The sequence below is a fragment of the Petaurus breviceps genome, unplaced genomic scaffold (genome assembly GCF_028583685.1).
Source record: "Petaurus breviceps papuanus isolate PSGF00001 unplaced genomic scaffold, PetGlider_PUasm1.0 90701, whole genome shotgun sequence".
NCBI classification, from domain to species: Eukaryota; Metazoa; Chordata; class Mammalia; order Diprotodontia; family Petauridae; genus Petaurus; species Petaurus breviceps.
In genome coordinates, this window is record NW_027187316.1 from 9,458,805 (window position 1) to 9,482,908 (window position 24,104).

A 24,104-nucleotide genomic window follows, 5' to 3' on the forward strand; every position below is an offset into this window, starting at 1 on the left:
TATTCACTGAGCCACCTAGCCACCCTTCAGTTTTATTTTCTTTAGTACTAGTTCTACTTTATACAGCGCATCGAGACTGATGTGTTGTAAATGTAGTGGGTCTACTGTCAATGATCAAGAGGATAGTTTTTAATGATAATTAAAATATAATTATGAATATCAGATATTATAAACAAAATCTTGATAGTTCTGGTTCCTTTTTTATATGTTGTTCCAAGCTGCCTTCTAAAATGCTATCAAGTTGATTTGGCTAAATTGTTATCTTTCCCCAAGCGGTTAACTTATGTATTCTCCATCATTTCTTGCTATTTTACGAGACAATATAGCTCATGATCTTCCATCACTCTCCTCCAAAAGAGTTTTTCAAATGAGTTTATATTTTAAGTTAGTATTAACTAATTTGCTCTGCATGACAAGGAGAATAAATGTTTACAAGCTAAAACAATTTCTTCTGACTTCCTTATTGTGGCGATTGACTTACATTGGTTCAAGTTCCTTAAAAAATTACAACATATGTCAATTTCCCACATTTCACTATCAATAGATTGTTTAGCTAGGTTAGAATTGCTTCAATTTTATGGCTTACCTTCTCATCTTTATTCTTTCTTCTAGTTTCTAATTCTTTCTCCTAATTCTATCTTAATTCTCAATTTGACACAATCTAAAAAGTCAAGTCTGACTTTACAAAAGCAGCTGTTTGGAAGACTCCCATATTTGTAACTGCTTGTTTCCTACCTATTAGAATATATTTCCATGTTTGTGATGCTCTTTAATGCTCATCATATCCAGTGCCTAACTCTCTTATTGAAACAAGTATTTCTGATACATAGAGTATATGTGAGAGGCTAACATAAGTGCAAGTTTTCCCTGTAATCTACAAACCTCTGGCCTTTTTTGTTTATTAATACTGAGTCACGGTATTTGGCAACCCCAACTTTGCCCAACTTTGCATTAAAGTCTTCAAGTGTGTGTTGATTTAATTTGTTGGGTTCATGTTCTTTCTATAATTTCTCTATCTCCTAATCTTCAACAGATGTTGGTAGGTAAATGGCAATTGTCTTCAAGGTGGTCTGTTTATGAATGCTCCCGATACTGCCATGTGTTGACTCAAACCTATAAAATGACTTTTCTTGTTGCCTTTGGATGCACAACAACAAATTCCATCAACTCTCATTATTTTCCTCTCTAAGGAAAGAATCTGTGAGCAGCCCTTGCATTTAAAATCTGATGAAGTTTACGGAACCATTCTCACAATAAGGTTTTTAAAGGTAGAAAAGAAATCCATTGGATTACAAAGAAATCAATTATATTGAAATACAGTTATAATATATTAAGAAACAAAACAAAAACAAGTTCACAGACTCCAGGTTAAGAACCCTTGATTTAGTTATAAGTCCATTCAATCCATGGTCAAAGATCTCACATTGGAGTACCACCGGTTATGTACATATTTGTAGGTGTCCACAAATTGTGTAACTGTGTACTATTGTAAAATAAATATTTAAAATGCAAAGAGGAAAAGTCACTTTTTAAAAGTAATTTCGTTATAAATAATGAAAAGAATCCTTTCTGATCTTAACTGTGGGTAACAAAGTTTTGGGATTGCTGAGCAACTATTTAAGTGAGGAAAACTACCACTTGAAAAAGTCTAATTGAATTAAAAATAATTTTGAATTTTGAGAATTTCTTGGTACCTCTTTCTATTTTCTATAGCAAGCAGCCTAAAGTGCTGCTCAATTAGGGAATTACTGACATGGGTAGTAACTGGATGATATCTGAGGTAAGCAGGAAGTGCTTCCACTCACTGTTCAAGCAAAAAGGCTCCACTCTGCTCCTTGGTCTCACTGACAATGCAAGGTGGATGGTTCACCTACTTATAATTTGAAGGGTCAAAAGTGCCACCTAACTACATCACGAGGAATTTAAATGTAAAAATAAAAAATGCTACATTACAATCATTTGCTGCATGTTAATAACCTTTTCTGCATGGTAAAGCTCATTTGAAAGAGCAACATGCTTTCTGTGTAGTACAGATGTTACCTTCCTGCACAGTGACAGAGTGTTTTGTACAAAGCAAGCACTGCTGACTCTTCTTCACCAGTAGGATTTTCTTGGTCCATGCCATTCTCTTCTAAAAAGATAAGGAAATATTAATGTACTATATTTGCCAGCAAGGTATATTGAAAATGAAACAGCACCAATTAATTTCCAAATAATATTGAGCACTTTATGACTTCAAATAAAACACCAGAGATGGGATGCTTTACTTCCATACTCCCTCTTTCCCCTAGTTACTTAGGATGAGGAGAATCTGATATCCCACAAAAAGGGTCATCCTCAGCTTAATAAGCCAGGCCACCTAGGGACCAAAAAAGGTTTCTGCTAGGGCAGAATAATGTATTCATGAAGAAAATAGTTAAGTAACAAAATACTGATCATGACTCAACTGTGTCTCTGAGAACAGCTTTGAAAAGGTGCACCTATTAGAGAAGAAAGGAGTTAGGATGAGAGGAGCATAGCTATTAGGAGATAGAGGTGAAGAAAGAACTGCTTGGGGTCCTTAACTCTCCTTAAAAACAAACAAACCCTGAATGTTTCCCTTGACTCTACTAGAAATCATACTGCAGTTCATTTTTAACTTTTATCTCATTTCTGAACCTGTCCTGTAGTCCATTCTTATATTGTGTTCACTTTGTTCCCCTTGAGCCTGTTTTTCCCACTTCAGAATCTCCCCCACTACAGAATGCCTATATTTAATCACATGTTCTCTCACAAAGAGTTTCCAGTATAAGGGAGAAAATTGTCTCAAAAAACTATGAATAAATGAACTAAAAAATTACCAATGGAATGTATTCAGAGATAACAATGTATAAGATAAGTGTTCAATCAGAGTAGACTAATATTAACTTTAACAAAAAAGTAAAATATTGGAGCAGCTAGGTGGCGCAGTGAATAGAGCACCGGCCCTGGAGTCAGGAGGACCTGAGTTCAAATCTAGCCTCAGACACTTGACACAAAACTAGCCATGTGACCTTGGGCAAGTCACTTAACCCCAATTGCCCTACCTTCCCCCCTCCAAAAAAAGGCAAAAAAAAAAAGTAAAATATTAATATGATTAGTGAAGCACCTCTTTGGTTTCTGTTGAATATTTAATCTTCTGTCAAAGATGTTTGGATATATCCAGTCTAAATTCTTCATAGCCTCTTTCATTGGGTAAAACTACCTCAATATATTGTTTTAAAATTTGTTGTAAAAAACATCTTACATGAATCATCATGCATTAGCAGTACAGCTATCACACTGTAAATTCTTGGGACTTAAATACACCACCCATTTCTGTACTATCAACAAGTATTTAAGATACTGATATAACTAAATGTGCTTCAAGGGAATTTTTTTGGGGTTGTTAAATGTTTTATTTAAAATACTTTATTTAAAAACTGAAGACTGAAAATCAATGCAACCAACTAAATTTGCTTAGTAACTTATTTACATTTATATTAATTTAAATGTATATGGTATCATAGCAAGTGAGAATTTCTTTTTAAGGCAACATATATAAAAAAAAGTTCCACAGAATTTTACTTTATGCATTGGAAGAATGAATTGCTCCAATTCCAAAACACTTTATTTAAGGTTGTAATGAAGAGTTATCCAATTAAAATTTACATATTATTCATCTTTTAGGTGATTTTAAAAAACAAACTGTGAGATAACTCAGTATTTTCTGAAAGAAATTATCAAAAGAATGTAAGCAGAAGTCATTACCTGTACATGAGGTAAGTAAGATTTGTACGATGTGTGCCATGGTGACGAGATGGAAAATGTGAAGATCTCCAGTGGTGAGGCTGAATCCTGAAAAGTCTTGACATTGCAAAGCAGGGAACGAGAGTACCAAGCTCACCTGGGAAAGACATATAATATTTTAAGTATCAGAATGTGTTCACCTCACTTTCTTCCTTTATTTTTTTAAATTATAAGTTTGACAGTTATCAACAACCATGAACATTTTCACAGATAAAAGGATAGAAAAAGGGCTATCTATGAAATAGGCACTCTACTGCATACCTCCTGGTTTTTATTTAAAATTTTCCTGCATTTTCTTTAACCAGAGTATTTTCTACATTTCTTTATTCTATAATCTAATAATCATCATCTGATCAGGTGATCTTCCTTATTAGAGAGCACAAACTAGAATTCTCACTCATCCTTGGCCAACAATAATCACCTAAGAACCAAAGGATTTAAGATGAACATTCTGTCCTAAATCATTTACTTTGTCCTACAGCTTCCCTGACACAATGAAAACTGCACATATTATCTCATATATTCTCACAACTACACTGTGAATAAGTAGTCACAGCATTTTAGTCCTAGAGGTTGACTTACAACTAGAACTCAAGTCTCCTTATGCCAACAGCTAGAAGACTTTCAACTAGAACAATCTCTTTCTCAGTACTTTTTTTTTTTTTTAGGATTTCCAAAAGAGACTTCATTTGAACAATCAAACTCTAATATAAAATCTAAAACAGTGACAATTACAAGTGATAATACTTCCCTACCCACCACTCTATCTGCTCCTGCCAAATTAATTATGTGGGTAACCCAGCTTTATAGAAAGGAATATCATGAACACACTTACCAATAAATGAAACATGTCAATGTCTAATATGCATGGAAGATTTCCGTATTTCTCATTAGGCACTAGTGCTGAGCAGTAAAAACAAAAATGAATTAGTATACATTATATAAATTAATTCACAGAATCCACATATAGCAACACCAGGTTTTCATTTAAAACTTAGCAAAATCTATCTAAATCTAGATTTCCACAAAATAAAAATGAATCTAATTTGTAAACAGAATTTAGTTTGTTCAGAAAGGGACATATGCTTAAATATTATTTCAGGGCTTGCTCTACTTAAAAGAAGTGTGCTAAATATGAAAATTTTTTTTACTAAGTAATATGCACATTTATTATTTTTATATTAATTAACAAAAGCATTTAAATATATTAAAACTTACATGCAAAAAGTTTACAAAAATGTTCCTGCACCACAGAAAATGATGCTGCTGTCCAATGTGCAGCTGCAAATCTTGTTAATGACTTGAGACAGTCATCCTGAAAAGTGAAAACTGAAATATAATTATTGAGAAAAACTACCACAGATGAATTATTTCTATTTCTTCAGAGACAACTATTTAAAATGTAGAAGAGAGAATTTTATTCTACTTGGGAAATCACTACAATAAATTCATATTATTTCCCAGCCTTTTGATTTGGCACAAGAAGGTAATATCTCATTTAAAGTTACGTTCATGCCACAATTATCATACAAATGGTTTAGCGGACAATGTCTTGATTGTGACTTTAATGAACAGAATTGAGTCTCTCACACCCTGAAAGACTTCAGTGTTTGAGATAATAAGAGGACTGGAGCATGTCTGTGCACACATCTGAGAAAATATAGACTTCTAGGGGAATTACAGAGCAGTTAGGTGGCACAGTAGATAGAGTGTCAGGCCTAGAGTCAGGAAGATTCATCTTCCTGAGTTCAGAACTGTTCTCAGACACTTCCTAACTGTGTGATCCCGGGCAAGTCATTTAACCTTGTTTGCCTCAGTTTCCTCATCTGTCAAATGAGTTGAAGAAGGAAATGGTAAACCTCTCCAGTATCTTTGCCAAGAAAATCCCAAATGGGATCACTAAGTAGGACATGATTGAAAAGACTGACCAACAAGAACTGCAGAACAATAGACTACACTTAGGAAGGACTCCTTAAAGTTTAAAAGACTGAAAAATATCTGTCAAACACTTCACCTAAAGCTGGCTGAGTAAACTAGATGTTCTTTCCATTCAGCGCATCTCTGACTGTTCATTGTTTCCACTTCTCATTTCCAGAAGTAAAAGCACACTGTTACACTCAAAACAACTCATTTAGGTGTAGGTTGCTATCCACCAACTTATTATAAAGGAGTTTAAGAGATACAGGAATGCAACAGGACAGGAACAATATTTTTGATGCCACAATCATTCCTTCAAGTCCCCAAAGGCTAATAGAGAGAGCAGTGAACATTAGCCAGTTGGCAGCTGTGCTGCTATATATGTAAGTGATGTCTATTTTCAGTTTCTGTGATTTATTAACATAAGAACAAGAATTCAAGGGAACTCATTTACTTATTTATGGCTAAAATAAGAACTCAGTCACATCTAGAACTGCCACACAAGAAAAGAAAGAAGTTTCATCCAAGAAGGCTTTACTTCTCCTCATGGGCTCTCCTGTCCTCAGGTTTCATTACCCCTGAAGATCCTCTTACAGCCAGTGTCAAACTCAAGGAGAAAAAGGGCCCCTAATTTATACAGAAAGATTCCTGCAGGCTGCACATTGGCTTAGTTTTAAAATGTAATATTATTTATGATTTCCTATATTTTTTTAAACTTATTTTGTTAAATATTTTCCAAATACATTTTAATCTGATTTGGGCTCCACAGGCCCGACTTCTGCTCTAGAGCAAGGCAGACAGTTAGTTTGTTTTTGGTTTTGTTTCACTTTTTCTTTTTGCTGTGTTCATAGTAGAAACAGCACATGCTGACTGATGAAGGCTATCAAGTCTTTCTTAAAGTTTTTTTTAAATGTATTTTTTTTTGGAGGGGGAAAGGCAAGGCAATTGGGATTAAGTGACTTGCCCAAGGTCACATAGCTAGTAAGTGTGTAAAGTGTCTGAGTTCAAATCCGGACTCGGGTCCTCCTGACTCCAGGGACAGTGTTCTAACTACTGCACCACCTAGTTGCCCCCTAATAAGTCTTCATGAAAAGTAAATTAAATAATTTTAAGTACCATAAGAGAACAGATTTTAATATGAAGGGGATGAACCCAGATATAAGTGGCTATTTCATAATTAAAAAAAAAATTGAACAGTAGCTGAAACTTACCTCATCCACAACTTTCACAGAATCAAGGGCAATGTGAGATCTTACCTGTCGGCAAGGCAAATGACCAAATAATGGTTTTTCTTCATCATTTAATATTCTTTCTGCAGAAAGCAATATAATGGTCAAATTTAGGTGCTAGAATTTTTAAGTCACTTCACAGTAATATATTAATATTGAAGAGCTAAAACTGAAATGGTGTTACTTCTGAACCATAAGTAGTCATAGTCCCCAAGGTGAGATTTTTTTTTTAATGTTCGCTCATAATTTACAATCTGTCAGTCTGGATATTACTACTGAGGTAGTTCCATATCTTTCATTTATATTACTATAAATTCTGATTTACAGTGGGCCTTAAAGAGGTCAACTGCTTACCTATGGTTTGAATAGTATATGCACAGCTACCCCAACACATTATGGGGACACGGGGATCCTCTTCATTGGGATGAACCTTTAGTCCTACTTTGTAAGTGGCTGTTCCAAATGTTGTTAGCATTTCTTTAATACTTTCAGAATATGGGTTCCTGAGATAGACAAGTAGTATGGCGTTAGTTCCAAAACACTGTATGCTCACGCTTTATTAATTTAAAAGCAAGTTTTCTTGGATATTATTCCCTCTATTTGGTTCATGTTCAATATGTAAGTTGTTTTTTTTTTAAGCAATCGGGGTTAAGTAACTTGCTCAAGGTTACACGGCCAGTTATTTCTGGGTGTGGTGCTGGGTATCTGAGCCTGGGATTCGATCTCCAGGTCATCCCGACACTGGAGCCGGTGCTCTTACTCGCTGAGCCACCTGGCCACCCCTAAATATGTAAATTTTTAAGTTTTTTAAACATTAAGTTTTTCACAATGTACTTCACATATGTAAATGTGAATCAGCTATATACATCTTTGTTGTGAGAGGAAAAAAGCAAATGAACCAGAATCATATATAATGTTTAACTTTGAAAACATAGGAGTGAGTATATTGAAAAATTTTGTGGTTTATCAAGTAGGCCTTAATAAAAGTAGACAGTATTAAAAAGTAGATGTCCATCTACTAGGTAATGGTATAGTACCCAAAGGGAATGGGACATTATTGTGTAGTAACAAACAACCAATATAAGAATATAGAGGAACATGGGAGGACATATTTGAAAATGAAAGTCATATAAAAGTAAAAGGTATCAATAAAAATAGTAAGGTACAAAAAAAAAGTGAACTGTATATTTATAATGCATACTTAAGATGATAAGACTTACTTTGGTCGAAAATCAAGCCTAAATCCTTCAGGGAGCTGTAGATCAATCATACTTTCTGAATTTTCAGAAGATATAGTACCTAAAAGAAAAGCCACATATTATATATGTGTGTACACACACACACACAAAACCACTAAAAATGGTCTTTCTGGTTGTCAAAAGGAATGTCAGTTCAATGATTTATATTTACATATAAAATCCCAGAAATTCTATGTAACTTAATTTCTTATAACTGCGGCATCAAACATGGGGTTGCCTTGCTTCTTAAACCCCTCTTCAGAATAAATATGAAATGCCAGCTGACAGAGTCACAATTTGCTGATTGACTGGCCCCAAGGACTCTTGAAGCTGTGAGGAATAGACATCATGATGTTGGAAGGCATAACTGGGATTCCAAAAGGATCACAACAGGCTGGAATAATGGCTTAAATGGAATAAAATAAGGTTTAATTTAAGGGATAGATACATTTAAGGGATAAATGTAAGATGCTCCCAAAAATCAACTATACAAGTAAATGATAGAGAAGATGTAAAAGACACCTCAGAGAAGTACAAGATCAGTGAGTTGATCATATGACGTGGCAGTTAAACTAAGATATTCATACATTCTCCTTAGGCTGCATCAATGTGCGGTGTGTTTGTGTGTATCCAGAATACGGTCTGACACACAAGAACCCCATTTCACTCCTGGCTAGACAACATCTCAAGCACTGAGTCCAGCTCTAATAGTCACATTTCAGCGGGATACTGATCAGGTGGCACAGGTCTACAGGAAGACCATCAGGATGACGATGAGGACCTGAATTAGAACCGCCCAAGTTGAGGCTAAAGTAAGTGGGAATGTATGCCCTGAGGAAGAGAACAATGGGAAGGGCAAGTCACTGTCTTCAATTACTAGAAGAGCTTCCACGTGTAAAGACTGTTTTGGGCTCAGAGGGCAGAACTAGGTTCAATGGTAGAAGGCACAATGAAAAGAACGCTGAATTTGCAGACAGAGGATTTAGGTCTGAATCTTGGCTATTTCACTTAAATCCTAAGGTACAAAGAGACAGATTTCAGCAGGACATAAAGAAAGCCTCCTAACAATTAAATGTTAAAAAATGGAATGGTTGTCTCAGGAGGTGGTTGTCATCACTGTCACCATACATCTTTTTTGAGATAAACTTGACTTTTTGATGGGAAGACATAAGGAGGGAAACTAAGAGAGGTCAGACTAAGCTGCTTTGCTTCCTTAAACACTGATTCAATTTTTCCCATATTTCTTGATGATGAAATAGTGCCAATAATAATACGGGTGTGTTAATAATAACTAACTTTATATAGCACTTTAAAAAATTTACACAGTGCTTTACAATATCATCTCATTTCAAAACAATCCTGTGAGTAGGTACAATAAGCATTATCATTTCCATTATACAAATGAGATTAAGAAAGAGGGACTTTCCATTATCACACAGATAGTAAGTGTCTACTAGGATCTGAATCCAGGCCTTCCTAACTCAAGGGTTCAGTGTTTTGTACATCATGATGACTCCTCTCTAATATGTATTATTTCTCGAAGACAAAAAATTAAATTTTATATCATTTATTCCCAGTTGCTCTGAAAAAAGAGTGACTTAATATCTTTGCTATAAGCTTCACATGTTTTGAATGAATAAGGAACTAGATAGCAAAGCTGACAGTTTTAAGTCAAAAAGTGACAAGGAAGATTTTCTAATTAAAACAATAACTCAGACAGTCCCTATGGAAGTACCCTTGAGGAGAAAATGAAACCAGAACTTACTAAGTGTACTTTCTTCTTTCTGAAGAAGCTGTAGTGCTTTTATCTGCTGAGATACTGTTCTAATCCACTGAACAAGATTTGGTTGGTCGGAAATATCTAGTCTGTCACAAACGATAAGCAGTATTAAAAAACAGGCAAGAGTAAGATACTAAACATAGTAGTTCTTCAAATAATCACATATACACTTCAATACTTTCAGCTAATTACAAGGAAAAAAATAACATTTGAGTTAGTAAATGAAAAAAATCATATACAAATGGTTTCAAAACAAAAACAACTATTTATCAGTCTACTATTAATAAAAATAATTCAGTATATGTTTGTCTTCATGTTTTTCAAGAGTGAAATTCTAAACTTTAAAGCATTAGCTACTCCTAAGCTCTCTCTGTCTATATGTATGTATGTATATACCCACATATATATGTACATATGCATATAAAATAAAAAACCCAAGACCTCTATATCTGAATTATGAATAACTCAAAAGAATTTTTTTGCAGATTAAAGTAAAATACTAGAGATTTATTTATTAACAATGAGGTATAGTAAATTAAACCCTGATACTATAAGAAACAATTGATCACTGTTTCCTCACAATAGGTCACTTTTCAACATATAGTTATCAATGACAGACCATACATCATCCCTTTCCTTCAAAATAAAATCTGTAATGAGAGAAAAAGAATCAAATATTCAACCACATAAAAGTGTAACTTAGATAACATAGCTTGAATTATGGGTTCTACTACAGAATAACAAGTTTCTAACGTAGTTCTCTGAAACTTTTAATCTTTGTTTTTGATATCCTTCATCCAAAAACCAGACTCATCTTAACATCATATTACCTTCCAATATTTAAAAAGTCACACCTTGAAATTAGACTTAAGGCAAAAAAGCCTAATTCCTTTTCTTATTCAACTCCTTAAAAATCTCAGTATTACAGTTATGTGAAGAGTGGATTTGATTTTAAATTCTTTTAAATAACTCAAACAGTAAGACATGAAGTACAGATTATTCTTAAAAAAAAACTATTTAAAATGCTATATCATTAATATAACTTATCATTAATATAACTTGAGTATATATGATGTTCTGGGTATAGTTCTACATTCTTGATTTTCCAGTCCATTTATAACCTTGTCATGGCACATCCACAAACCTTGCATAATAGGGGGCTGAACACATTTGTCTTATAAGAAGCTGACCTAACCAACAAACTGGTAGTAGGAAGAAAAAGGAGCAAAAAAAACCCCAAAATTAATAGGTCCCTCATCTTCCAATTGATAAATGGTTAAAGGATATGAACAGGCAGTTTTCAGAGGAAGAAATTAAAGCTATCTACAGTCATATGAAGATTACTCTAGGGGAGGCTAAGTGGCACAGTGAATAGACCACTGGCCCTGGAGTCAGGAGGTCCTGAGTTCAAATCTGACTCAGACACTTAACACACAAAAAAACTAGCCGTGTGACCTTGGGCAAGTCACTTAACCCCAACTGCCTTCCAAAAAGCAAAGCAAAGAAAAGAAAAATGCTCTAAATAACTACTGATTAGAAAGATGCAAATCAAAACAACTCTGAGGTACCACATCACACCTATCAGAACGGCTAACATGGCAAAACAGGAAAATGACAAATGTTGGAGAGGATATGGGAAAGTTTGAACACTAATTCATTGCTGGTGGAGCTGTGAACTGATCCAACCATTCTGGAGAGCAATATGGAACTATGCTCAAAGGACTATAAAAATGTGCATACCCTTTGACCCAACAATACCACTTCTAGGGCTGTATCCCAAGAGATCATAAAAATGGGAAAAAGACCCACATGTACAAAAATATTTCTAGCAGCTCTTTTCGTGGTGGCCAAGAATTGGAAATTGGGAGGATGCTCATCAATTGGGGAATGAACAAACAAGTTGTGGTATATGTATGTAATGGAATACTACTGTGCTATAAGAAATGATGAACAGGAAGACTTCAGAGAAACCTGGAAAAACTTGTATGAACTGATGCTGAATGAGGGGAGCAGAACCAGGAGAACACAGTCCCAGCCACAGTGTGTAAGAAATGATTTTGATAAACTCAGCCCTTCTCAGAAATGCAAGGACCTAAAACAATTCCAAAGGACACATGATGGAAGATGCCAGCCACATCCACAGAAAGAACTATGGAGTCGGAATGCAGAATGAAGCAGATTATTTTCTTTTCCTTTGGAGGGTGGAAGGCAAGGCAGTTGGGGTTAAGCGACTTGCCCACGGTCACACAGCTAGTAAGTATATCAAGGGTCTGAGGTTGGATTTGAACTCAGGTCCTCCTGACTCCAGGGCCGGTGCTCTATGTGTTTTTTTTCTTTCTCATGGTTTTTCCCATTCATTACAGTTCTTCTATGCATCCTTACTAATGTAAAAATGTGTTTAATAGGAATGTATGTGTGGAGCCCACATCAGATTGCAAGCCATCTTGGGGAGGGAGGGGAAGAAAATGTAAAACTTATGGAAATGAATGTTGAAAACTAAAAATAAATAGTTTAGTAAATTGGGGGAAAAAATTAAAAAAAAAATTTAATAGGTCCCTAAACTCTAAGGAGTTTTTAGGAAGCAGAGGAAGGAAGAAAGTTGAGTCTGACAGAGTATGAGAGCAAAAGAGCAAAAAGAGGTATGATAAACTAGAATACCTGTTAGATATACTTCTTGGAGGCAGAAGCAGAGGAATAACAGTATTGCTTAAACATTCACAAAGGGGACAAAGGAATTCTCCATTTTCTACATCATAGCTTGTGTGCACACGTAATCTCTGCTGTCTTCTTTGTTCCTTTGCTTGTACAGCATCAAAATACCTTTAAAGAAGGAGTTTTAAATATTAACAAAACTGTTAGGTCCTTCAATGAAAGTCATACTTTTAAATATTATTCTTTATGTATATAATTTCCACAAAAGATCCAGCTCTGGCACCAACTAGCCATGTAACCTTGGGCAAGTCAAATATTTCTGGGCCTTACTCTCATCTGTAAAAGAAAGGTGATAAGCTAAATAATAACATTGATCCTAGCTCTTCTATTCTATGAGCCACAAGTAACAATTCAGAACAGAGATGAAACTCTGAGAATCACAGGTTTTACTCCATTGCTCAACACTTGGCAGCAGGAAACTGTATTATTAAGAAACTCCTTATTTGCTAGAACCCTGTGAAATTTTTAATATGTTTATCAAAGTAAACACATAATGCTATTTTTTACAAAGAGGTATCCTGGTTTCTCATGCAATGATTTCCCCAAGTTTTATCCCCAGCACGGGTATGCCACTCTTTGGCGCGTGAATAGTGAGTTGTATTTCTTATAGAGGTGGATTTTTATTCATCTGTATGAAATGTTCTTCATAGTATCCCAAAATATGTCTACGACAATGGGCACGTTCTCTACCCTAGACTTAATCACTTCCCCCTCTTTACGTAAACGCTCTCTGCAATAAAATATTTCTATGTTCACAATGGTCAAGTAATCCCAGATTATATGTACTTGGAGGGAAGGATATAAATAGTGGCACAAGTAGTAAAGATGATCCAGGGCTATATAATTCTTGCCTTATTTCCCAAGAACTCCAGTTGGCTTGGGGAAACTCAAAAGAATCGTATGGCTGGCTTAAGCCCTACTCTATACAAAGTGGCATGGCTAAGGTGGTGACAGCACTAGGATAGGGTCCTTTTGAGCAGTAGTGAAATAAGCATCTAATACTACTTCCTTAGGAGCCAAGCTCATTTAATTTGGACCTAAAGACAGAAAAGATACTATTCCCCAATTATAGTATTTAATATTTATCACTATGCAGCATCTTCCTTAGAAGGGAATAAAGGGTTATATTTACTTGCAATGCTACATTATTTATAGGTATGTATCTATACAATCACATGAATGTTTATAAATAATTTCTTTTATTATCAATAAATGGGTACATCAACTTTATAATTTGTCTAATAAGGTATTTTGTCTTTGCAATTTTGGAGTTCTTTTTTCTGGTAATGAACTTCCTTGCTTAAAAGTTCAATTTTGAGAACGGAAATAATCTTTACATTTACTAATTTACTGATCAGCAATTACCTTTGCCAACAATGGGCATGCATTATGTGCCCACAGCTACCAGTGTGTGTTCCACAGGACAAGTCAGGATGCATGAATAATGGATCATATTTTTCTAGACAAAAAGAAGAAAAAGCATTTATTCTTCATATGAAAAAATGTGCTCCCCAAAGTTCTATTTCAATTCTCTATCACAGCTTAAAAATGACCCTAGCTTCTCAAAGGCTAAATCAACCAACAAGTATTTATTAAACACCTACTATAAACTACTACTTCCCTGGTGATAGACAAAAAAGTAATAATCTCTTGCCTCAAACAGTTTGGCTTACATTCTAAGGAGTGGGGGGACAACATGCACATAAATATACAAATACAAAATACATATACTATAATGCAGGGTAATTTTGAGCAAAAGGCACTGACATCTGGAGGGGAAGGAGAATCAGGTAAGGCTTCATGCAGAACGTGGTGCCTGAGCTGAGCTTTGAAGGAAAGTAGGGACTGTAAGTGACAGATTCATACAGCAAGAAGGGAAAGATTCACAGGGCAAGACAGTACATTTAAGAAACGGGGAACAGCATACAGAAGACTGAATATCACATGTGAGAAATAACAAGGCAGTTTGGCTGGACTGTATAGTACATGATGGCAAATAATATATATTAAGACTAGAAAGGTAGAGTGGCTCCAGCTTGTGAAGGAATTTACATGCCCAATAGAGGAGTCTGTATTTGATCCTAAAGGCAATAGGGAGCCACTAGATGCAGGCGTGGGGAATCTGCTGCCTTGAGGCTACATGTGGCCTTCTAGGTCCTTGGGTGCAGCCTTCTGGCTGAGTCCAAGTTTTACTGAACAAATCCCTTTTTTTAAGGAGATTTGTTCTGTGAAGTCTGGATTCAGTCAAAGGGATGTACTTGAGGGCCTGGAAGCTACAAGTTCCCTACCCCTGCCTAGAGTTTACTGAGCAGGGTAGTGATATGGTTAGACTTGTGCTTTAGGAATATCAATCTGATAGCTGTGTGGTCAATGAGGTGGAACAGAGAGAGACTTGAAGGCAAAGAGACCAATTAGAAGGCTACTGTGATAGTTAAGGGCAAAAGTAACAAGGACCTGGACTAGAGTGATGGCTGTTGAGAACAAAGAGAACAGAACTGATAGATGTCGGGGAGGGAGAATGAGGACCTGGAACTTGATTAGATATGTGGAATAAAGGAGAGTGAGGAGCCAAGGATGATTCCAGGGTCATAAACCAGACTGACTGAAGGGATAGTTTATTTTTGATAGAAATAGGGATGTTTGGAAGAGGGGTGGAGGGGATAGACAATGAGTTCTGTATTGGAGTTTGAGATGCCTATAGAACATCCATTCAAAATGTCCAAGAGGCAGTAGTTGATGCAAGAGAGGCTAGGGCTTGATATGAATCTGGGAGTCAACTGCATAGAGATCATTAAATCCAGGAAAGCTTATGAGAGTGTAGTAACCAAAGAGAGCATAGAAGCAGAAGATAAGATGTAGTAGGTCAGAGCCTTAGGGTACACTCTTAGGGGGTACAATACGAATGGTGATCCATCAAAGGAGTAGTCAAGATAGGTAGGAAGAAAATCAAAGGAGGGCAGTATCATAAAATCCCACCAAGTCATAAATGTGTAGGAAGCCACATGCTACAGAAAGTTCAAGTAGGAGGAGAATGGACAAAAGACCACTGGTAACTTTTGGAGAAAATCAATCAATGCCAGATATGTACCAAATGCAGGAGATACAAAGAAAAAGCAAAAATTCTCACCTCTCAAGAAGCTTAAATTCTTTTTTTCTTTTTAAAAAAAATTTTTGGAGGGGGGAAGGCAAGGCAGTTGGGGTTAAGTGACTTGTCCAAGGTCACACAGCTAATAAGTATCAAGAGTCTGAGGCCTGAGTTGAACTCAGGTCCTCCTGACTCCATGACCTATTCACTATGCCAGCTAGCTGCCCTGAAAAGCTTACATTCTAACAGAAGAGACAAATATACAAAAGTTAGGACATAGAACATACAAACAGAGTAGATGGGAAGTCTCTTGCAGGACATGGAATTCTAAGAGGCAGAGGTTAGGAGGCAGCACATTTTAGACACAAAGAAAAGCTAATACACATATGCAGAGAAGGAAGATGAATTATCATGTGTGAAGAAAAGGCAGGCAGTAGGCAGGTATTACTAAACTATAGTGTGTATGGAAGGGCAACAAGAATATACTGCTTCTTCTAGGATTTGGAGGAGAGATAGCTTGAGAGCAGGTAGAGTTAAATGAAGCTTTTAAAAAAAATTGAAGTTGGAAGAGATACTGCTTGGGTATGCTTGTAGACAGCAGGCAATTGGTGAGTTGAAAAGGAGTACAACTGTTGGTGGAGCTATGAAATGGTCTAACCATTCTGAAAGTAATTTGAACTATGCCCAAAAGGCTATTAATCTGTGTATGAACCAGCAATAATGATGCTAGGGCTATTCCCTATGGAAATCAAAGAAAGAAAAAAGGCTCCATATGTACCAAAATATTTATAGCAACTCTTTTTGTGGTGGCAAAGAACTGGAAACTGAGGGGATGCTCATCAATTGAGGAATGACTGAACAAGTTGTGGTACATAAATGTGAGGACATACTATTATGCTGTAAGAAATGATGAAGAGGAGGGTTTCAGAAAAATCTGGGAACTAATGATAATGAATTAATGCAAAGTGAAGTAAGCAGAACCAGGAGAACAATCTACACAGGAATGCTGCAAAGATAATCAACTTTGAAAGACTTAGTAACTCTGATAAACACAATGAACTATCACAATTCCATAGGAGTCATGATGAAATATGCTATCCACCCTCCAGGTAAGAGAACTAAAGGGCTCAGAGTTAATACAGAAATTTGTTTTTGTGACTATACATATTTATAATAGGCTTTATTTTTCTTGCCTTCTTCTTGGGTAGGGGAGATGGAAGGGGAAGGGAGAAAAAAAACTCTTGTGTTCAAAAAGAGAAAGGAGTACACGTTCGGGTAGGCAGGTCCTCTGAGATTGTTAAGAACTAGAGTATGGCCTCAGGGATAGAGTATCATTGAAGACTGGCCTAGCTTAGTTCACAGAGTCTCATCATCACAAAGTTGGTCAACAGTTGAGGAGCTTATTCTTATCATAGTAACTAATGAAACCTTCTATAAGGGTTGGAGGGAATACCTCTACCAATGAAATCACATATTGTTGGGAGTAATGAAGTGCATAGCTTCAAGCTGTAAAAATTAATAAGTACTGGCTTATTAATAAGTATTAAGAAATGAATTATTTTACCAAACTATTTACAAAGCAGAACTTCAATAAAAAAATTTTATAGGGCTGATCAAATCAATAAAGTATCCCTGAATTATCACCTAAAATTAGTACTTGGTATTTAAATAGTTATTTATCAAACTTGTTAGCAAATCCAAAAGTATGGCACATTGAAAGAAATGCCTATGTCCATGCCCTTTGTCAGGTTTCTTTGTAGAGGGTGGAACATTAAATATATAAATAACATCAGATTCCCCTAATTCACTGATAGATTTCACTATTTTTTTCTTCTTTTCTTCTTAGGAAAAATAACAAAATCCAGCAACTATTTGTTGGCTCTCTGGGAGGGGGTAGGAGGAAGGATACTGGAGAAATACAGGCAATGTAAAAAAAAAAAATATATATATATATATATATATATAAATAAAAATAGAAAAATTAGAAATTTATAAATATTGTAAAATGAAAAAGGTTAATAAGCAACAAGGCAAAACAACATATCAATTACTGAATTGGAATAAGATTACGGCTATGCCAGAAGTGGCATACCTGGATCCTGAATAAATTGATTTCTGTTTCTTGACAACACAGTTGAGCGCTGAACAAATGCCGCCAGCACCATAGCCCTGTTGTCAGCCTTAACCTCCTGCTCCTCTTGACACAAAATGCAAGTGACGATCTGCCTCTGTTCAGCAACTTGCGTTTGTTCTGGGCCCAAGGCTATGAGGGGGGTGTCTGAAATCATAGGACTAAATAAAAAGAAAATTGTAAATACATGGTTAATTACGTTGTAACGAATGATCCTAAGACATTCTGGTAATTACAGTATATTACTCAATGGAACTACAGTTATGTTACTTGGCATTTAAGTAAATGAATGTACCTATTCACAAACTACTTGCTAACAAATCAAAATTTCAAAGATTTACTCAATTCAGCAAGAGGAAAACATTAAAAAAAACCTCTTCTATCAAAATGAATCAATGTGTATATAACTTCAGATTCAAAGTATGCTTAAATCTTACAAGACTGAAAAATTAATATGAAACTTGAATCTTCTTCATGAGAATTTTATCAACTATTATTTACCCTAAATAATTGCTTGAATCCATTTCCCGTCTACATCCTGCATATTTCTTTACTGTCCTTTAGTCCTTCTAGACTGCCATGTTCCTTCTGTAAGACTGCTTCCTGCTGTCAGAAAATTAAAGGTCCATTGTTTCTTTAAACCAGAGGTTCCCAAACTTATTTGGCCTACTGCCTCCTTTTAAAAAAAAATAAACAAAAAAAACTACTCAGTGCCCCTACTTTCTTTAACCCTTTAATGGTTTAAAAAAAATGGCATCATTCAAAAATATATATGAAATATATATATTTTTTAAATGACACATCTTAAATTTAATAATTTATTGCAAATTTGTGGTGTTTTTTTCCCTGAACCAAAATTCTGGTGATGCAATATTGTGTCATGTAACTATAGTATTGTATTGTAAACATATACATGCATATGTTCCTGCTGACACATGCTGGACTGCCCAACAATGTACTACATGCTCCCTGCCAACATTTGCTTGTTAAAACCTGTTGGTGGACTTGATTACTGATGGACATAACTTGCATTCTGTGTGTTTATTTGGAAAATAATGTAATCACTATGATTAATATGTAACTCTGTCATACGACAGATGAAATATATAGTTTTTCAAAACTTTCTTCTCTTCTTTCCTTATGCTTCTGCCATCCCCTAATTTTTATTCAACACCCCCCTCCCCCATGGACCCAAGGTTACTACTGTCCCCTGAATCATTCCAGTACCCCCAGGGGTTGGTACTGCCCATTTTGGAAACCTATGTTTTAAACCATCAAATACTGTAAATTTCTGCCTTGGCAAAAAAAAAAAAAAAAAAAAAGGAAACATAATGTTATTTTAATTACAGGACACCCTGAGCTATTCAACAATCTATTTCATCTATACTTTACACTATTTATGTTAACTTAATAATATATCTTAAAACTCTGTCACCATTTGATCCCCACTAGCAAAACTTTATTAAAGTCCTGAAGGGACTTTGGATAAAAATAGGAACCTTTTTTTTTTGCATAAAAACTGATGTTAGGGAGTGGAATACAATTTAAGTCTCAAGAAACTCCTTCTAAAATACTTTTCATTTATAACAAATTCCTAGATAGGAATATGGACAGGGCATTTCATAAAATCTGAACTAAGGATGTTTAGATCAAGATGTTAAATACTTTGGATTGAGAGCAATGGGCAGGAGAAAAGAATTTATACAAAAATCTATTTTTAAAAACTAATCAAATCTACATTTTTAAAATGCCCAGTTAAAACATTAAGGTGAAATATTTGAATTATCTTAGTCTAGAAATGAGAGGGCATAGTTGAGAGAGAGCCAGATATGAAGTCAAGAAGCTCTGAATTCAGGCCTTGTCTTTGATACATATGAATTCCGTATGTACGGCCAGGTACAAGTAGTTCAACTCTATAATACATGTTATAGATGAGCTGCTCATCAATCCATCTCCTAAAAAGGCTAGAAATATTTCTTTACCTGTTATCAAGAACAGTGGATGTAGAAGCATCTAATTCTAATGTTTGCTGAAAGAGTTCTTTGTTTTCATCTATGAAGTGTCTTTGCATTTCAGACATTTGAGCCATGATCTTTTCTCTCCGAAGCCTAGCTATTTCAGCTTTTCTCTTCCTCTCAGCTTTGTCTTTGTCCTTTGAGTTCTGAAATGAAATTCAATTAGGCATTTTGGAAGCTTAACAATTAGATTTAAATTCTGTACTACAGCTATATATCTTCCTTGTCTGGGCAAAGGTTAGAGAGATCTCCACCATTAAGCCTAAAGTATAAGACAGTAAAAGCCAAAGAAAGAATGAAATTAAGTACAAATCAATACTTTTAAAATAACATATGGCAGTTAATTTCTTGACATTCAAAAGGGTAGTTGGTTATCAGTAATATAAGATGAAATTAGAAATTTCCTTTGTTTAAGAGTTACTATGTCAACGTATTACTTATGCCTATACTATCAAAAATCATAGTTTACCTCTTCCATTATTGTTCCTTCTGCCTCAGCCACTGGACTGGTGGAAGAACTCTCTCTTATCTTTTTAATGGAATTAAAAGTCTATTTAAAAAAAGAGAAAAAAAAATAGATATGAAATCACTTTCCCAAAGAGACACAAAGAATTCATCCTGGCAGTGTGACTCAAACCTATGGTTTTTCATATCCAAGTCCAGCATGCTTTCAATATACCACATTTCTTTTCCCTAATCCTTTTGTCAAAATATTTTGTATTTGTAACCCTAATGTTTTGCATATTGTTTCACACATATTAAATGCTGAATTTAATTTAATTTTTCATCATTCATAATTAAATTTTTCATTCATTCATCCATAAACAGTCAATAATTCATGCTACCCATGAAAAGTGCTAACAATAATGTAGGAAATTTTACCTTCAATATCCATCTAATCATGTCCTTGTGAACTTCCAAATAGGGGGCATTTTGTAGTGTTTCTAGCATAGCTAGTATGCTTGGAGAATTGGTGGGTGCTTCTCCAGGTTCTAAGAAAAATAAGCAAAAGAGAAGAGGAAAGTTGATAAATGCTGTTTATAACTACATCTTTTATGCCTGGCATTACTAATGCTGTTAATAGTAGTAACAACAATATAATAAGGGAGATGTGACTTCAATGATGTGGGTACTCTCCTTCAATGGCAGAAATCACAATTTATCCATACCTTCTCATTTCATGCAACTTTTGTTTACAGGTCTTTCTGTAACTCTACCACGGTGAGTCTACTCACCGTACTAGTGTAGGCCTTCCTACTTTAAGGGTACTGAAGGAGCACATGGGCTATCCCTCCTTATCTGAGTAGCCTACCTCCTTTTTTGAGCATACATTTCTCTGACATCTTTTATACAGATCCTACTGTGTCACCTTCATTGGTAATATGCTATCACCTATTACATTAACAATATATCTTTCCATGGTCCTGTGCGTGACCCGCAATTTTAAGTCTTCAGGAAAGATATTCTATGTCTTGTAGTTATAAAAGATCAACGGAAGAACACTATCATGTCAGAAAAGATGGATTCTTCTTTTCAGGGAGCAATTTGAGGTTATAAAAAGCACTGCATGTAATGTAATCAAGTCCATTTTTCTCTTCCTAGTCAATTCTGGGACAAGTTCAATGTTCAACTACACAGTTTTTCTGAAGAAAACATATTTAGTCCTATGGAAAGCACATTCAACTGCAAACTACAGTATGGACAATAGGCATTCTCCATCTATTTGGTTTTTCCTGGGTGAAAAATTAGGCTAAAATCTTTGGAATGGCTCTGGAATTCATTCAAAAGGCTCTACTTTTACTGTTGAAGGCTTACTATGCACCATATACTATGTTAAATACTAGGGTACAAAAAGGGACAAAGAGTTTCTCCTCTTTTTCTTTTTTAAGCAATTGGGGTTAAGTAACTTGCTAAAGCTTACATGGCCAGTTATTTTTTGTGTGGGTGTTAAGTATCTGAGGCCGGAACCGAACCCAGGCCTCCCAACTCTGGGGCCAGCGCTCTTACTCACCACGCCACCTGGCCGCCCCTAGAGTTCTCCTCTTAAGGATTTTATATTCTAATGGAGAAGACCATAGTCTTCGTCATTAGAAGATATGTACATAAATAGGTACATACAGATATAAGGAGAGTAGATGAAAAGATGGGATGCAGTGAGAAGGACATCCTGTAGAAAATAGCAGTTGAGCTGAATCTTAAGGTAAGACAGGAATGCTAAGGGTAAAGGTGAGGAAGGAGAGAATTCAAAGTATGGGGAACAGTCAATGAAAAGGCACAAAGATGGAAGGTGGAGTGTCCAGTGTGAGGAATGGCAAATACACCACTGTGGTTGGACCAGAAGTGGAAGAAAGATATCAGATGATAGCTTGCTGGAACAGTAGGATCTAATGAGGACTTTTAGAGGATAGAGGAGACTTAGGTACATTTATTGGCATTATGAAAGGAATCAGTGGATAAGGAGAGATTGAAGACAAGAGAATGGAGATGACAGAAGGGGCAATTTGATAGAAGAGATAAGATCAAAGGTGCATGCCTTGGCAGAGAGATTAGAATGAAGAAAAAAACAGTGGGAGATGATGTCAGAGGGATGTGAAATAAGCAGAAAGTGAGGAGAAACAGCAGCAAATTGTCTCCATTTTGGGAGTAAATTATGAGGCAATGATACTATTTGAAGAGGTGGCAGAAAGAGGAAGTGCTGTGGGAAGCTTGAGGAGAGAAGCTGTTTGGAAAAGTACTATGGGACATTGAATAGAAAGTTGATTAGGAAAGAAGAGAAGGATTATCTTGCTGTAGTGAGGGACCAGGTGATATAAGATCATATAAATTTTTACTGAGTATAGTCTTGTTTTGTGACTTTTTCCAGTTCAGGAACATGTGAGTGACTAAAGAGAAAGCAGATAATAAGAGTAATCCAAGGTTGGAAGTTTGTTGAGAAAGTATAATGGCTAGCAAAGGAGTACTTAGAGCCTTGTTTCAGTTCAAATGTCTTTGAGCTTTGCCCCTGATTATATCAAGTCTTTGTTAAGAAACAGAACCTGTGAAGCCCACAGTGGGAGGGACTTGCCAAAGACAGGAACAGGAAGGACACAAGAGGTGGGCAGAACAGGGAGGAGCTAATGACAAATAAAAAGCTTGAGCATAGCTGGGACTGAGCAGAACTAAGAATGCCTGTAGTGTCCAGCAATCTGTCTGTTCTGTCTGTGTTGATTTGTATTTGTATACTTTGTCAGACAGAAGCCTTCTGTTGTTTGTGTTACTTTGTCAGATGGAAGGACTCTATCTGTTGTGTTACTTTGTCAGATAGGAGCATTATATCTGTTCACTTGTGTTGATTTCACAGGCAGAAAGTGAAATGAGATGATAGTGCCAACAATGTGTGTGAATGTTGTAATTCTGCTAAACTTGATGTGTATAGCTATTGCTGTGGCTCTGTTAAGTTTTTTCTTCCCAGGAACAGAGACATTGAGGGGTTTAAAGTGGATTGGAACAGGAGCTGGGAGCTGCCTCTCTGTGAGTCCAGGTGACAGTTGGATTAATTCTGACAAGACCTGGGAGCATGGAAGAGGAACCATGGAATTTGGGAGTCAGCTTCAAGTCAAGATGAAAGGACATTTCCTTGGATACTTAGTGCTAACTGACAAGATCATGATTTAATGTGACTTAGAGGTGGGAGAATTTGTACTTTGTATCTTGAACTCCTTAAGGATGATTGAGTTAAGGATTGGAAGCTAGTCTCCAATCAAGAAAGAAGACTTTCTGACTGAGAGATTATGCCAAAGTGACCTAGGGGTGGGAGACCTTTGTACTTTGTATCCTGAATGATATCTTTTGTGGCCATTTTAGTGATAAGTTATTATGTTATATCATTGTGAATGCTGTACTTTGGTTTCTGTGAATGTTTTACTTTAGTTTACTGCTGAATAAATAGAAGGTTCACTATACTATGTGATCAGAACCTTAAAGCTACTCACAGCAGCAGTCCTTTGGAAAGCTGCTTGTGCCTGGCTTTATAGAAAGGTTATATGAAAAGGGGGCAAGGGATTTTAGAGTAGAGCATAATGCAGAACTGAACTGGTTTACTATGTGGTTAATATTGGGAAGGAAGGAATTCCTTAGTACAGCCAGTGTAGGGATCATAATCTGTCAAAATACTAAAGGATGGTAGAATTGAAGGTCATGATTAGGGTGAA

The 24,104-nt window shown here is 35.7% G+C and overlaps 1 protein-coding gene across 3 annotated transcripts in view; it reads right to left on the reverse strand.

Annotated features, from left to right (window-relative positions):
• UBR2 (ubiquitin protein ligase E3 component n-recognin 2) overlaps window positions 1-24,104 on the reverse strand; it is a 158,271-nt gene that overhangs the window by 15,490 nt on the left and 118,677 nt on the right. For 2 of the 3 annotated variants that reach the window (XM_069065948.1, XM_069065947.1), the window contains exons 27-40: window positions 20,797-20,906; window positions 20,384-20,464; window positions 19,882-20,060; window positions 17,861-18,060; window positions 14,049-14,142; window positions 12,630-12,791; window positions 9,957-10,057; window positions 8,174-8,252; window positions 7,308-7,456; window positions 6,981-7,036; window positions 5,026-5,122; window positions 4,643-4,710; window positions 3,769-3,904; window positions 2,041-2,131 (exon numbers count right to left, since the gene is read on the reverse strand). In XM_069065948.1, coding sequence (XP_068922049.1) covers window positions 2,041-2,131; window positions 3,769-3,904; window positions 4,643-4,710; window positions 5,026-5,122; window positions 6,981-7,036; window positions 7,308-7,456; window positions 8,174-8,252; window positions 9,957-10,057; window positions 12,630-12,791; window positions 14,049-14,142; window positions 17,861-18,060; window positions 19,882-20,060; window positions 20,384-20,464; window positions 20,797-20,906 — 1,603 coding nt within the window. Of the gene's footprint in view, window positions 1-2,031; window positions 2,132-3,768; window positions 3,905-4,642; window positions 4,711-5,025; window positions 5,123-6,980; window positions 7,037-7,307; window positions 7,457-8,173; window positions 8,253-9,956; window positions 10,058-12,629; window positions 12,792-14,048; window positions 14,143-17,860; window positions 18,061-19,881; window positions 20,061-20,383; window positions 20,465-20,796; window positions 20,907-24,104 lie in introns of all 3 variants that reach the window. The other variant, XM_069065949.1, reaches the window with a different exon arrangement.